The 12,689-nt window shown below is 36.3% G+C and overlaps 4 protein-coding genes across 11 annotated transcripts; 2 read left to right on the forward strand and 2 right to left on the reverse strand.

Annotated features, from left to right (window-relative positions):
- Window positions 1–125: 125 nt before the first annotated feature.
- On the forward strand, window positions 126–1,636 carry LOC106401767 (INO80 complex subunit D-like). The gene is made up of 2 exons (XM_013842343.3): window positions 126–802; window positions 1,001–1,636. The coding sequence occupies exons 1-2, from the start codon at window positions 210–212 to the stop codon at window positions 1,263–1,265; spliced, it is 858 nt and encodes a 285-aa protein (XP_013697797.2). The 5' UTR covers window positions 126–209; the 3' UTR covers window positions 1,266–1,636.
- Window positions 1,637–1,799: 163 nt separating this feature from the next.
- On the reverse strand, window positions 1,800–3,392 carry BNAC05G04010D. 7 transcript variants are annotated; one of them, XR_007323681.1, is made up of 5 exons: window positions 2,874–3,376; window positions 2,539–2,731; window positions 2,340–2,394; window positions 2,173–2,232; window positions 1,800–2,082 (listed from the first exon to the last, which is right to left on the reverse strand). XR_007323681.1 is itself a non-coding variant. In XM_048757810.1 (2 exons), the coding sequence occupies exons 1-2, from the start codon at window positions 3,280–3,282 to the stop codon at window positions 2,652–2,654; spliced, it is 489 nt and encodes a 162-aa protein (XP_048613767.1). In that variant the 5' UTR covers window positions 3,283–3,392; the 3' UTR covers window positions 2,408–2,651. The 7 variants fall into 7 exon arrangements, 1 of the variants encoding a protein (XP_048613767.1); XR_007323683.1 differs by having other exon boundaries at window positions 2,173–2,276; XR_007323680.1 differs by having other exon boundaries at window positions 1,800–2,232.
- A 1,072-nt stretch (window positions 3,393–4,464) lies between these two features.
- LOC106397455 (probable E3 ubiquitin-protein ligase ARI12) lies at window positions 4,465–9,523 on the forward strand. 2 transcript variants are annotated; one of them, XM_013838037.3, is made up of 14 exons: window positions 4,465–7,006; window positions 7,093–7,204; window positions 7,288–7,378; window positions 7,478–7,653; window positions 7,736–7,840; window positions 7,910–7,998; window positions 8,086–8,196; window positions 8,271–8,337; window positions 8,457–8,543; window positions 8,633–8,680; window positions 8,755–8,826; window positions 8,918–9,017; window positions 9,085–9,211; window positions 9,302–9,523. In XM_013838037.3, the coding sequence occupies exons 1-14, from the start codon at window positions 6,771–6,773 to the stop codon at window positions 9,441–9,443; spliced, it is 1,563 nt and encodes a 520-aa protein (XP_013693491.2). In that variant the 5' UTR covers window positions 4,465–6,770; the 3' UTR covers window positions 9,444–9,523. The 2 variants fall into 2 exon arrangements, with proteins under 2 accessions (XP_013693491.2, XP_013693492.2); XM_013838038.3 differs by having other exon boundaries at window positions 8,271–8,331.
- A 65-nt stretch (window positions 9,524–9,588) lies between these two features.
- On the reverse strand, window positions 9,589–11,188 carry LOC106397456 (1-aminocyclopropane-1-carboxylate oxidase homolog 2-like). The gene is made up of 3 exons (XM_048757811.1): window positions 10,555–11,188; window positions 10,002–10,323; window positions 9,589–9,925 (listed from the first exon to the last, which is right to left on the reverse strand). Exons 1-3 carry the CDS (start codon window positions 11,049–11,051, stop codon window positions 9,671–9,673), a joined length of 1,074 nt encoding a protein of 357 aa, XP_048613768.1. The 5' UTR covers window positions 11,052–11,188; the 3' UTR covers window positions 9,589–9,670.
- Between the last annotated feature and the right edge of the window lie 1,501 nt (window positions 11,189–12,689).

A 12,689-nucleotide genomic window follows, 5' to 3' on the forward strand; every position in this document is an offset into this window, starting at 1 on the left:
GTTCATTACGGTTTGATTCCGATCCGATTTGATTAGTTTTAGACTTTCTGTTTATGTCGTACGGCCCAATGGGCTTTTAGTTATGGCCTTTTTTGAACAATAAACCAAGAGGCGGTTCCTCGTAAACAAACCGATTCGCCCTCCCTTCTCTCTCCTCCCCCCCCCACACACACACACACACACACAGTCTCTCTCTCATCGCCGTGAGAATGGCGTCTGCTTCGAAGCAAAATCCTTCCTCTTCGAAACCTCCCAGACACCCGTTCACCGCTTCTGCCTCAATCCCCACGAAATCCGGCGTCGGGGAAGAATCTCAATTTCGAAACCCTAACCCTAGCTCAATCCTCTTACCGTCTCCGTCGAATTCACCGATTTCGATGTCAGTCGAAGATCAGATCCTCGGACTCTCCACTCACCTAACCCGACCCGAGCTTCTCCGGCGCCGATCGCACAACCTGAAGCAGCTGGCTAAATGCTACAGAGACCATTACTGGGCCTTGATGGAGGATCTCAAGGCCCAACACAGAGAGTATTACTGGAAGTACGGTGTTAGCCCTTTCAAAGAAGATAATCACCACCAAAACAAGAGGCGTAGGATTGATGGGGGTGAAGTCGCAGCCCTCGAAGGTAGCGGAGACAACGACAACGGCGTTAAGAGTGACCCGAGTCTGAAAGGAAACTGTGTTGCTTGTGGTAGTGGAAGCAAGTCAAAGGCAATGCCACTTACTAATTACTGTCAGCTTCATATCCTGTCGGATAAAAAACAGAAGCTTTACACTTGTTGTACTTTCGTCAACAAAAGGTTTACTTTGTCTCCTCTTGTGACTTTTGCATTGTTCATTCAATATTCTTAAAGGTTCTAGCTTTAAATAGACCGGGTGTGTCAGATGATATAGTCTTTGTTATTACATTTGGTTTGTGTTCTGAAGTGTAACTAGCATGTGATGAATAATTAACCAGCTCTATTGTAACTCGGTTATTGTTGTAATTGTATGTGCAGAGCTCAGTCAAAAGCAATCACGTGTCCAAAGCCAACGCTTGCGTCGACGGTGCCTGCATTGTGTAACGCGCACTTCCAGAAAGCTCAAAAGGATGTTGCCAAGGCTTTGAAAGATGCTGGTCATAGTGTTTCTTCTGCGAACAAGCCTTCACCCAAACTACATGATATTATAGCCGCGTTTGTGCATCATATTCAAGCGAAGAGAAAGAATCCAAGGAGAGAGAGCAAACTAAGAAGCTCGGTCAAAGAAGAAATTACAAGCTAAGTGGAAACTGTTACAGAGAAATAACTTGTGTTCCACGGTTGTGCGCAAAAGCAGAAGGTAATATAGCTGACGTACTGTAGCGTCATGAGGGAGAGAAACGGGCAGCTGATCTTAATATGTTTATAGGCAGAGATACTGTATTCAACTATGCCTGATCATGAAGTTTGATTCTATGGTGTAGATCTTGGATACACAGAACATCCTTGTAGAATTTTCTTCTTCTTCGTTAATCCTAGCGAAAATGATACTTTTTTTTTTTTAATGACTAGCTTATAAGAGGCGCCTTGTAGTGTGCATTCTGGTTTACCGTCATTTGTACTGACAGTCATTGTTAGTAAGTTGCTTATAATAAATAGTATTTTGGCCTTGCATATTGCTTTTCTGGTAAACTAAATTTTTTGAAAAACAACTTTATATTGTTTTGTAGAATATACAGCGAGTTGTAGTAGAACATATTGTACCATTGGCCTTAAGTTTGTAGAGTTGTAGTCATCTTGTCGATTGTGCTTAATGATGATTAGCTGGACTAACAAGAAGCTTACAACGACATTGACAAATTTAGATGCGAGTGCCTCTTACAAGGTTACAACTTCCTAGAAGCTTCAGCCAATATAGGAGCAAGATTGACACAGAGATTAGTTAGGCCTTACATATCTTGCTCTAACATGAGAGTATCTTTGGATGTTATAAGGCACTATTTAGTTATATACTTAACCAATGTAGATTTTCAAACAGTTTGCTTTTAAGGAAGAAGATAACCTTGAAGATAACACATAACATCTGGAATCCATTTTTCTTTCTTTTCCTCCCACTCATTCTTCAGAAAGATCCAAGTAGCATCACGTAAATAGGCACACAAGTCTCCCACGAAACATATTGATCAAGTTATGAAGTTAGAATTAGTTACCTCAGCAGTTAGAGGTCACTAACCAGTTAGTGATAGCTTCAATAAACACGTCTCCCACCACTGCACAAGGGCAACAATCGAGCTTTCTTTTCTCATGTACTAAGCTTTACATTGTAGCATAAGACATAACCCAACATCACACTCAGTTAGATTAGTTAATAGTTTACCTTTCAGAGGGTCCATAACCAGTCAGGGGAGTTAAAAGCTCCAGAGAGCTTGAGACTAGCAATGAAAATGAGAAAGAATATGATGCTTTTTATTCATTGATACCTTTATTACCGTTCACAAAAATAATTAGACTAGATACTGCTAAAGATAGATGGAATCAATGAGAGTAAAGAATCATTATTCAGTTAAATTTCAGACCTTCTAATGCCTTTCTGAGATCTCCACCTCAGCTAAACACTGCCTGAGATAAATGTTCATGTAAATATCACATCTTCACTAGTGTTCCTGCTTCAGACGTGACAATGAACCATTCAGCTGCACAACTGGACAGTACAGGCAACGGCTTGTGCCCAGTACTTGAGCCTAGCTTTCACATCATCCGGATTATCACCTAGCGAACAACAAAATTAAAACATTTTCAGACATCAAAAAGGCCTTAATGTCATTTTCAAACATTTTCAGACAAGAGTCAGATCTGTGATCTGAACAATTCATAGTAACCTTAAAACATTTGTCTAGAGATTTGTTTTTACCGGGGCTAGATATTTTCCAGTTGGCAATCGGAGGCGCCGGAGAATCGTCAACCGACGAATTTTCCGGCGATGACTTGTTGTTGTCGTCAGAGAATCTCTGGCTCATGGAGTAGCAAAGCTCTAGAGCAGGTAGAGTGCTGCAGAGCTCAGGGATCTCGTCGTAGCTGAAACCAAAGCCTAGATCTAGACAACCTTTGAGATCTTCGAGATCGTCGTCGGTCAAGCTCTTGGATCTCGTCAGATCGTCTTGGTTATTATTATCCAGCGTGGCGAGACTCTCCACGTAGCCTTCTAGCAACACGTGGCTCTTCTTCTTCTTCTCCAGCTTCTTCCTACTCTCGATGCGTTCGGAAGCAATGACAGGTGTGCATTGCGATGGATCTGATGATTTGTAGCGAACAGAACTCATCACTCTGTCACTGTTTTCTCAGGTTGCGGTCTGAATCTTTCTGTCTCGGCTTCCTTTTATAGCTGTGTGGTCGGGAAAAGTATGTGGAGTCGATTTGGTTGCTTATAAAAGCTGCAATGAGCTGTACATGCATGATCATGATGATGATGATGATGGTGGATGTCATATTCTCTAGCGTGACTATTGACAATTGTCGTATTAAAATTGGTGGGGCCCAGCGATAAGAAGACAAATTAAGCAGCGATTAACGGAAGGTAATTACTTCCATATCAAATAAGTATCATTGACTCAAAAAAAAAAGTTTAAAAGACTTATAGAAAGTTTTTTGATTTGATAATTGATTTGTCATCATCCGTTACTCCCTAATTTCCTCTTTTTTTATAATCAGCTGACTAATCAGCCATCTATGTTAAAGGCGACATGTAAATGTGCATATATATTGCTAGTAACGTGGTGATCATCAGGATTGAGGACGGCATGTGCATGTTCTCCATGCGTTATTATATCATATGATCCCTTTGGCCTTTGCGTGTGAATGTGAAACAGTGACCATTACTTTGTTGTGACACCCAAGAGATACAGTTGGAGTTAGTGCTGGGGTGGGACACGTGATTGATAAAGAGTGGAGAGATCCTAAATAGAAGATGAATATAGGCCAACAAACACCACGTCTCCATGTCCTTTATCACTCAATAATTTTTTGGAGCTGGTAGGAGAAGAATACAGAAGTCACATCATTATTGGTGTTCAGCTCACACTTAATACATATATGGTCCAATCTTCTTTTACATGTATGTCCATTGTCCAGGCATATTTACAAATGACATGTTCTGGTATAACTCACTTTTTAACCGTAAACAAGAAAGTTATTAAGATTTTATTTCTTTCCTATAATCTTTTTCAATCAAAAGCAGATAGATTTATTTTGCACACTTGCACTCTCGTGTGTTGCGAGCCATAACGGAGATACTGCCTGGTGGGATCGACATGATCTATCTAAAAGGCAAAACATGATCTATCTAAAACGCTTTCGCCTTTTTCCATTAGCTCTTGAAAGGCTACACACATGTCACTTTTACAACACAAGAAACTCGTAAAGGCACAGCACAAATATCAACAAAGACTATGGCTCTGAATTGTAACAGCGGGACGAGCAGTGCGGAATGAGCATATTAGATACTGCGGTATGAATAAAATGTGGTTTTGTTAACTGCAGAATATTAACGGTTATAAAAAGTAAAAACGGTATATAGTAAAATGTGAATGGTAGCAAAAATGAAATGCGGTACGGAACCAATAGTAGAATGGTAAAAATATTATAAGCGATGCAGAATACAAATTAAAATTAAATATATTAATATAACAAAATATAATTATTACTAATGAGAACTCTCTCCGTTTTTTTTATATTTGACGCTTTAGGATTGTGCACATAGATTAAGAAACATTTAATTTTCTAAACAAAAACATTATTAATTGTTTACCTAACCACAATTTAACTAATAATAAAATAGAAACTATAATATCATTTGTCATCTAGCATTAATTAGTAATAAATTTTACATAGAAAATTAAAAACTTCAAATAATTTAAAACGAAAAAAATTCCTCTAAAACGTCAAATATAAAAAAGGAGGGAGTATATGATAAATTAAATTCTTTTTATGACACAATATAGACAAATATACTATCAAAAATTTAAATTTACCCACAACATATTTGCAATTTTATGTATCATTCGAGCCATATATTCGCCATCTACTGCATTTGTAGATTTGATATTTTTGCATCATGTAAATCGTTATCTTAGCATGTGTTGTTTATTCTCGTCTCTATCAATACTTCAACAAAATTTGCATCTCAAAATTAGAAATTTTGATAATATTATGTAGCCCCATTGTACATTAATTTACATGATATATTCTAGACAACTACATTTTTTCTTAAATTATTTAATACAAATAACTAAGTTTGATATATATATATATATAAATATAAAAATTAGTATATATTTTGTATATTACATAGTTATTGTATTTCTAAAATGACATTTTCTGCTTGTAAATGAAAATTAGATTAATATATATTTTAAACTTAATTATTTATATTTAATAAAATAAAGAAATTGAAATGAAAAAATTGAAAAGAAAGAAAAAAGCTCACCAACACATCAAACCGCACCAATTTATCTTCTTATGCGTGTCATGTGCGGGTCGTAGAACACACTTCCAATTCTATTTTTTTTTCTTTTTTCTTTTAATCACAAACCACACTATGTGTTATGTGTGTGTGTTTAAGGTGAATGGTTACTGAAATGAAAATACGCATGCGTTTACGTGTATCCACTACAAACATTCATAACCTATTTCTTAATAAAAATACTAAAAATTATAATGTTTGAGGGATGATAAGAAGATCAAAGCCTCGTTTTCCTTTCTTTCGTCTGAAATTTCTTTGTTCATTTCGTGTCCTTAACTACATTAAACGCGTTATCCATGGACCTGGTTGAAATAAACAGACGGTGCACTTATCCGATCTAGTATATACATATATGTTTGATGTCAGCATTAAATAGCGTATGGATTCTTAGTCAACTAAGGTTTAACTTGAGTTGAAGAGACGAATCCAACCAGCTTGTATGACAAATTCTTCGAGTGTTGCGTCTATTCCATCGTGTCATCTGAATAAAAAAAACGCTTAGATAATGGATTTAAACATATTATAACAAGTTAATTCAGTAAAACTTCCCTAGATATACATAATGAACTGATTCGGTTCAGTTTTACACGGCCCCGGCTAATTATTTTACGTCACCACTACACGTACCATTTCCTCATGGAGGCTCCTTCTTAAATAGAATATTCCCAATTCCACTTATTCTAACATGTATGACTTTTTATCATCTAATATATAGAATAGTGGTAGTTTGCATGACTTATATATCGAAATCAAGATTAATCTTAAAATACGTATACAACTGGTATGAATTATACACTAATATAAACTGAAATAGTGAGATATAAAATGACATTTTAACAATACCAATGTGATTTTATAAAATGAAAAATGTAAAATGAAAAAAAACAATCATTAAAAATAAAAGAACAAAATGAAAAATAAGAGAAAAATAAGTCAAATAAAATTTAAATCTCATATCAGCAATTTCATTGTTTTGGAATGTATCTCTTATTTCCTTGTATTCAAAAACTCAATAACCAGAATTTAAAAGACCACGGTGAAAAGTCGAGAGATATAGATAGCTTGTCATAAAAGTCAAAGCGACATTGCAAAACTCATTTCACATTCATAATATAAAACTTCGACGACTTGGTCTTCTTCTCTGTGTGTGTTTTGATTGGCAAGTCTTCGTCATCTCCCATTGTTCAACACGAGGGAAAAGTCGTGAGACTTTGTCTTATTCCATTGAATTATTTAAACAGGTGAATAAAAACTCATGAGACTTATCTTCTTCTCTCATTTTGCTTTCTCATGGATGATTCAGATATCAAAAGGCTGGGCGAGATCCTTATTACAGCGGAGGAGGAGGAGGAGTTGAATACACCTGATGAACATGATCACACCGAAACATCTACCCACCAGAGTTATGTAACCATTCTGAAAGAAGGAGATATCCGAAGTCGTATGAAAGAAGAGATCCAACGTGTTTCAAATACTTACTCAATCTCCAAAGACGACGCCACACTTCTGCTAGCCCACTTTCGCTGGTACTGCCTCATAACATTTTTGCATTTCTTGTTTCTCAAGAAACCTATTTTGATCTCTTGTTTCTTTAAATTCTATTTAATCTCAGGGATGATATTGAACTTCATAAGAACTGGTCTGATAACGCTAAAACTGTTAGAGAAAGCGTCGGAATATTTGAGTTGGAGAGACCACTTGATTTACCTTCTGACGACAAAAATGTACCATCCATATTTTTTTGTTTATCCTGACCGTGTCTAAGTTCAACAATACATGATGATCACCTTAAATAATCTTTGTATAGTTCTATTGCGGAATCTGCTTCAAAATACACTCACTTGAGAGGTCTGCATCGGTCTCATGTGGCCATCGTGTATGCAAGTTCTGCTGGAGAAGTATGATCTCCCAAACCTTTATTCTAGTTCTTTGTTGACCTTAATATATATATATATATATATATATAAATAATCAAATACTGACCTGTAAATTTATAGGTCATATCAACAAAAGAATCAATGAGATTGCAGATGTTGACTGGTATGGGACATTAAAATGTCCATATTGTCCAGCTTCCTTTGGTTGGGACATGATAGAGAGTTTTGCTTGCGAGGAAGAGAAAACTAAGTACTATCGATATCTCTTTAGATCTTACGTTGAAGGCAGCAAAGTGGTACATTAAGTCATAAACACAAACCTTAGATTGGTCATATATATATATCAGTTAGATTTAGATTGTTTATTTTTGGAAATAGATAAAATGTTGTCCTGCTAAGGGGCGTAGCTGCGATGTTCATCTTACTCCTGGTTCCGGAAACTTTGATGTCTTATGTCTCTGCCTGCTTAGTTTCTGTTGGAATGTGAGTACTTAGACTTGAGTTATTGTCTCCACTCCAGTTTCTATATATGTACTGAATTTTAGCTTCCAGTGCAGCCAGGACACTCACAGTCCAATGGACTGTGAATCAGCTGCAAAATGGTTAAGAATGAACAGTTCTGATTACCAAGACCCCAACTGGTAAAACAAAATTACTATCTAATTACCATTTATTTAAATCTTGAATCTTCTTTCAAATGTTTCAGTTCTTTTGGCTTATGAGTTCAGGGTACGAGAGAACACGGTGCCTTGCCCTAGGTGTAAGCTAAGGATCAGAGAAAATCAAGATTGGTCACTGAAGATGAGATGCTTTCCACCTTGCAACTATGACTTCTGTTGGTAATTTACTAATATCTGATCTCTGATTCTTCCACTAGTTCATGTCTTTGTGGTTAACTCAATTTCCTCTCCAGGCGCTGCCGTGGTCAATGGACTGAACATGGCTTAGATTTATACACTTGTACCCATGATGAGGTCTCGGTACTTGCCATCTGATCTTGAAAATTTATATTGTTTGTGTATTAACTAATATGTCTTCTTTAATCTCTCATTTATATATATATATATATATATATATATTTTTGGTTGATGTTTTGTAGTATGAAGAGACTGTTTTTGGGAATATGGCAGAATATGCTGCAGGTAGATACAAAGACTGTCATGAAAAGTGGATGAGTAATGAATCGGTATATTAGAAACTTTCCAATGAACTTCATATCCTATACTCGTTTAAGAATTTTCATTGACATATCTCTTGACTGTGCTTTTGGAGCAGTTGATGCAAAAGGCAAAAGCAAAACTCCAGCAACTACACACTGATGTTGTAAGAGAGATCTTATGCTGTTCCGTTTCAGCTCTGTAGACTACAGTTTAATGAATCTTTTTGTTTTTGGTCAGATTCCGGATTTGAGTAACAAACAGTTAGCAACTGTACAGCAGCTTGAGTTCATTGCGGAAGCTTGGTCTCAGGTTAGCAAAACTAAAAACCAGTGACAGATAATCTTTGTTATTGTGTGTTATGGTATCCACATAATTGAACTGATGCATACATAAAATACAGATCATGGAATGTAGAAGGGTCCTGAAATGGACTTATGCTTATGAGTATTACCTAGGAGAGGACCAGGTCGAAAAGCAAGCTTTCTTGAAGCTTAAGCAAGGTTTGTAACTTGAAGACGTTCACTATAGCTAGTAAGACTAAACTAACTATTCTATGTTGTTGATCAGACAATGCAGAGATTCCTCTGGAGAAGCTCAATTACCATGCAGAGAATCAACTGAATATGTTGCTTGACTCAGATGGACCATCAGAGAATTTTAATAGATTCCGCAGCGATTTAACTGACTCAACTAGGTTTTTACTATATCCTTCTTTCTTGCTTTTCAAGCAACCCAACACCTAAAAACCCTAATCTTCAGATATTTCCGTTTTGTCTCCCAACAGAATAACGAGAAATCACTACGAGCTTCTTGTAAGAGATCTTGAAGATGGCTTAAGTAATGTTGTCGGTGCTTCAACGTCGCAAAGGGCACGTAACGAGGATGATGCTAGTGGTTCGAGCAGTATACATGATGATTTATTTTAATGTTTAAATTACTATAAATATTTATAGGAAATCATTGGATTTCTCATGTCTGATATGAACTCTGTTTCGTTTTGGATCTATCTTATAATCTTCATTCGCTATTCATACAAGACACACAAGGACCAGTTGTTGTAGACAGACAGAAAAACCCGGAAGAGTTTTATACTTTTACTTCCAACTAACTTCGTGTTTATACGAACAACACATGCACTCTTTGATCACCATGTTCATATTTTAAAATGGAGCAAATCAGAGGTTCCGTCATGTCCTTTGGCACTGCGGTGAGCAGCGAACTCCTTAACGGTTATCTCTCTGTACTTTGGAGGGTTATCTTCAGACACAAGCTCTCTTATTGGTCCGTAAGTTCGAGGATTCGGTCTAATGCCGGTTGTGAAGAAACATGCGACCGAGACTCTAGCTCCTGTGGCTCTGTTAGCCAAGACTCTATGCTCCGAACTAATGAACTTGTCGTTTGTTATAAGCTGCATGCATAAAGAAAACTTTGAACCAATAGGAAGGTTTTGAGCAAAAGGCATTGATTGTTGAACAAGAACTTGCCTGGAGAAGGTCTCCGAGGTTGATGATGAGTGCACCAGGAGCAGGAGGAACATCGAACCAGTACCCTTCGCGGAGAACTTGAAGCCCTTTGATTTGATTCGAAAGAAGGACGGTAAGAAAAGAGCTGTCGCTGTGCTTACTTGCGCCTAAAGTTAGGTCAGGCTCAGGACAGGGTGGGTAGTAATGGCAAAGCATGCGCAAGCCCTTGGGGCAATCAATCTCCTTGAGGTGATTAGGGTTCAACCCTAGAGCTTCTGATAAAAGCTCAAATAGAAACTCCCCTAGACTCACCACTTGCTTTGTGTACTCCAACATAACATCCCTGAAACACTTTTCACCATATGAATACATAGAGAGATTACACAAATCAATTTTTTTTTTTCTTTTGAAGGGCTAAGTCCGTAATCCCCCAAGCACGGAACCACAACATGTAATATTAGTTTCGTCCCATCGGTCACGGTCACTAAAACTGGGGACCTCTGACACAATGGTCAGGATCCTTTCCAGTTGAACTAATGCCTCTGATTAAAATGTAAATGAAGCCATATTGTACCTACAAATCGCTGGCAGATCTTGTGGTTTTGGAGGATTTGGAGCCATGTAACAAGAGAAAGTGTCTCTCCAACTTGCAGCTGATGAAGTGTAGAGATCGAAGTTACTTGTATACACAAACTCTCTCCTGAAATCTCGGCTGTAGTATTGTTTCTTCACTTCAGGGGGTTTGCTCGTTAAACCCCCACGAACTCCATGGTTGATCACCTGGAAGAACCCCCACTTCTCTGCTGCATCTCTAACCCCATCAACTGTATTCTTGCGCTTAGCCTCGTCCTCAAAGACTCGTCCTCCAAGATCTATCGTTGGAATCGTCGTGAGATGTAGCAAGTCGGTGGAAGGCGGCTTGGGGTTTGCTAAGTTGGAAGGTGATTCGTGGAAGATTCGTGGGAGATGTGTTATTCCGGCGTTGACGAGTCCTTTAACACCTGTCTTTGTCTCGTCGAAAGCTCTAAGCTCGCTGGCACGATCGAATGAACCAAACTTGGTCGTCTCCATAGCGTTCTTTGTCTTAAATAAACAAACAGAACAATCTGATTCTCAAGATAAACTTTTTTCCTTGGGGCTAACAGCAAAATCAGTGACCATAGATAATTTTGTAAGAGCATCTCCAACGAACTCTTCCCAAAACTTTATATTTGAAGTTTCTACGTGTTCTTCTCCAAAACTAAAACTTCAAACCTAACTTCAAAATAATTTATATTTTACACTATGATACTTATATTTGTCATAGTTGATGTAAATTCATAAAACTTCTATAAATAACTAGTACATATATATAAATATTACATAAATATTAATTAAAAAATCTTACACTAAAATATAAAATTATAAATAAAAATACATAATTAAATATTAAACTGCAAGCAAATACTACATTATTCCATAAAATTATTTTCGTAATGCTCCCATATATAATCAACTAGTGCATTTCGAAGTAAGAAATGATTCTTTTTATTTTTTATTTGTAGATTACGAGCCAAAAATTGTTGAAAACGGATATCCTCATAATATACCCGCTGATAGTTTGATATCATCAAACGAAAAAATCTTTGATCTTTTAAACGAAAGTGCAACAAGCAGGGAAAAAGGTCATGACATGATTGAATTACGACTGCAAAATGAAGCAAAAAGTTAGTTTTTAAAGAAGTAAAAGAGGAAAATAAAATATTGCTAAAAAACTTAGCTTCTATCGATGATGTTAATATTCTTGAATACATTCGAATTTAACAAGAAAGAATCGTACGAAAAAGGCGTCAAGAGCAACAACAACAATCATCTTCGGTTACACAAAATTTGTTTGGACAATATTTTGGAGATTTGAGAGGTTCTGGAGCAAATTTACCAGACTATTAGTGTTGTTATAATATTTAAATTTGAGTAATAATTATGTCTTCATGTGTCTTTTTAATAAGTTTTTATTATGGTTTTTTGTAATATTCTTGTTGTTTAATTCTAGTTTTAAAATATTATAAATCATGTTTTAAAATTTTTATTTAATTTCATGTGTAAAACTTAAATTTATAAAACAAGTTTGAAATATTTATGAGATATACAAGTTTTAATGATTAAAACAATAAACAAAAAAATATTTAAGAATTATAAATATGATATATAATTGTAAGGACCAAAATGCAAATAAAAAAGATGAAACTTCAAATTTGAAGTTTTGAAGTTTATTTTTGGAGAGCAAAAAACTTCATATTTGGAGTTATAGAGTTTTTTCGGAGATTATATAAGTTCAGTAGAAAATGAACGGTTTGTGACCGTTTATGGCCCACTGGCTTTAATACAGTCTTATCTTAAAAAAATAGGAAGTTATTACAGGCAAACCAAAGTCCAACGCACCTTTACTAAAACATAAACGTGCATATTCTTTAGATCTCGAGGTATAGTAATCCAGAGGTACCATCGAAACCTTTGGATCTGTAGAACTTTGAATACTCTGTAATGGTGGTGTCTCTATATATTGGAGGGTTTTCTTCAGACAAAAGCTCTTTGATAGGTCCATAAACTCTAGGATTCTCCATCCAATACGAACTGAAGAAGCACGCAACTGAGATACGCGGTCCAGCTCCATTTGCCAAAACACGATGCTCCACGCTTATGAACTTGCCGTTTGTGTTGGAATGAAAA

The sequence above is a fragment of the Brassica napus genome, chromosome C5 (assembly GCF_020379485.1).
Source record: "Brassica napus cultivar Da-Ae chromosome C5, Da-Ae, whole genome shotgun sequence".
NCBI classification, from domain to species: Eukaryota; Viridiplantae; Streptophyta; class Magnoliopsida; order Brassicales; family Brassicaceae; genus Brassica; species Brassica napus.

Excerpts from the sequence above, each read along its gene's own strand:
- BNAC05G04010D (XM_048757810.1), bottom strand. The coding sequence starts at position 3,282 with ATGAGTTCTGTTCGCTACAAATCATCAGATCCATCGCAATGCACACCT. Across the intron at positions 2,732-2,873 it reads CTGGAAAATATCTAGCCCCG|GTGATAATCCGGATGATGTG; the intron begins GTAAAAACAAAT and ends GTTGTTCGCTAG.
- LOC106397456 (XM_048757811.1), bottom strand. The coding sequence starts at position 11,051 with ATGGAGACGACCAAGTTTGGTTCATTCGATCGTGCCAGCGAGCTTAGA. Across the intron at positions 10,324-10,554 it reads GATCTGCCAGCGATTTGTAG|GGATGTTATGTTGGAGTACA; the intron begins GTACAATATGGC and ends AAAGTGTTTCAG. Across the intron at positions 9,926-10,001 it reads ACCTCGGAGACCTTCTCCAG|CTTATAACAAACGACAAGTT; the intron begins GCAAGTTCTTGT and ends TTATGCATGCAG.
- LOC106397455 (XM_013838037.3), top strand. The coding sequence starts at position 6,771 with ATGGATGATTCAGATATCAAAAGGCTGGGCGAGATCCTTATTACAGCG. Across the intron at positions 7,379-7,477 it reads ATGCAAGTTCTGCTGGAGAA|GTCATATCAACAAAAGAATC; the intron begins GTATGATCTCCC and ends GTAAATTTATAG. Across the intron at positions 8,827-8,917 it reads TTGCGGAAGCTTGGTCTCAG|ATCATGGAATGTAGAAGGGT; the intron begins GTTAGCAAAACT and ends CATAAAATACAG.
- LOC106401767 (XM_013842343.3), top strand. The coding sequence starts at position 210 with ATGGCGTCTGCTTCGAAGCAAAATCCTTCCTCTTCGAAACCTCCCAGA. Across the intron at positions 803-1,000 it reads TGTACTTTCGTCAACAAAAG|AGCTCAGTCAAAAGCAATCA; the intron begins GTTTACTTTGTC and ends TTGTATGTGCAG.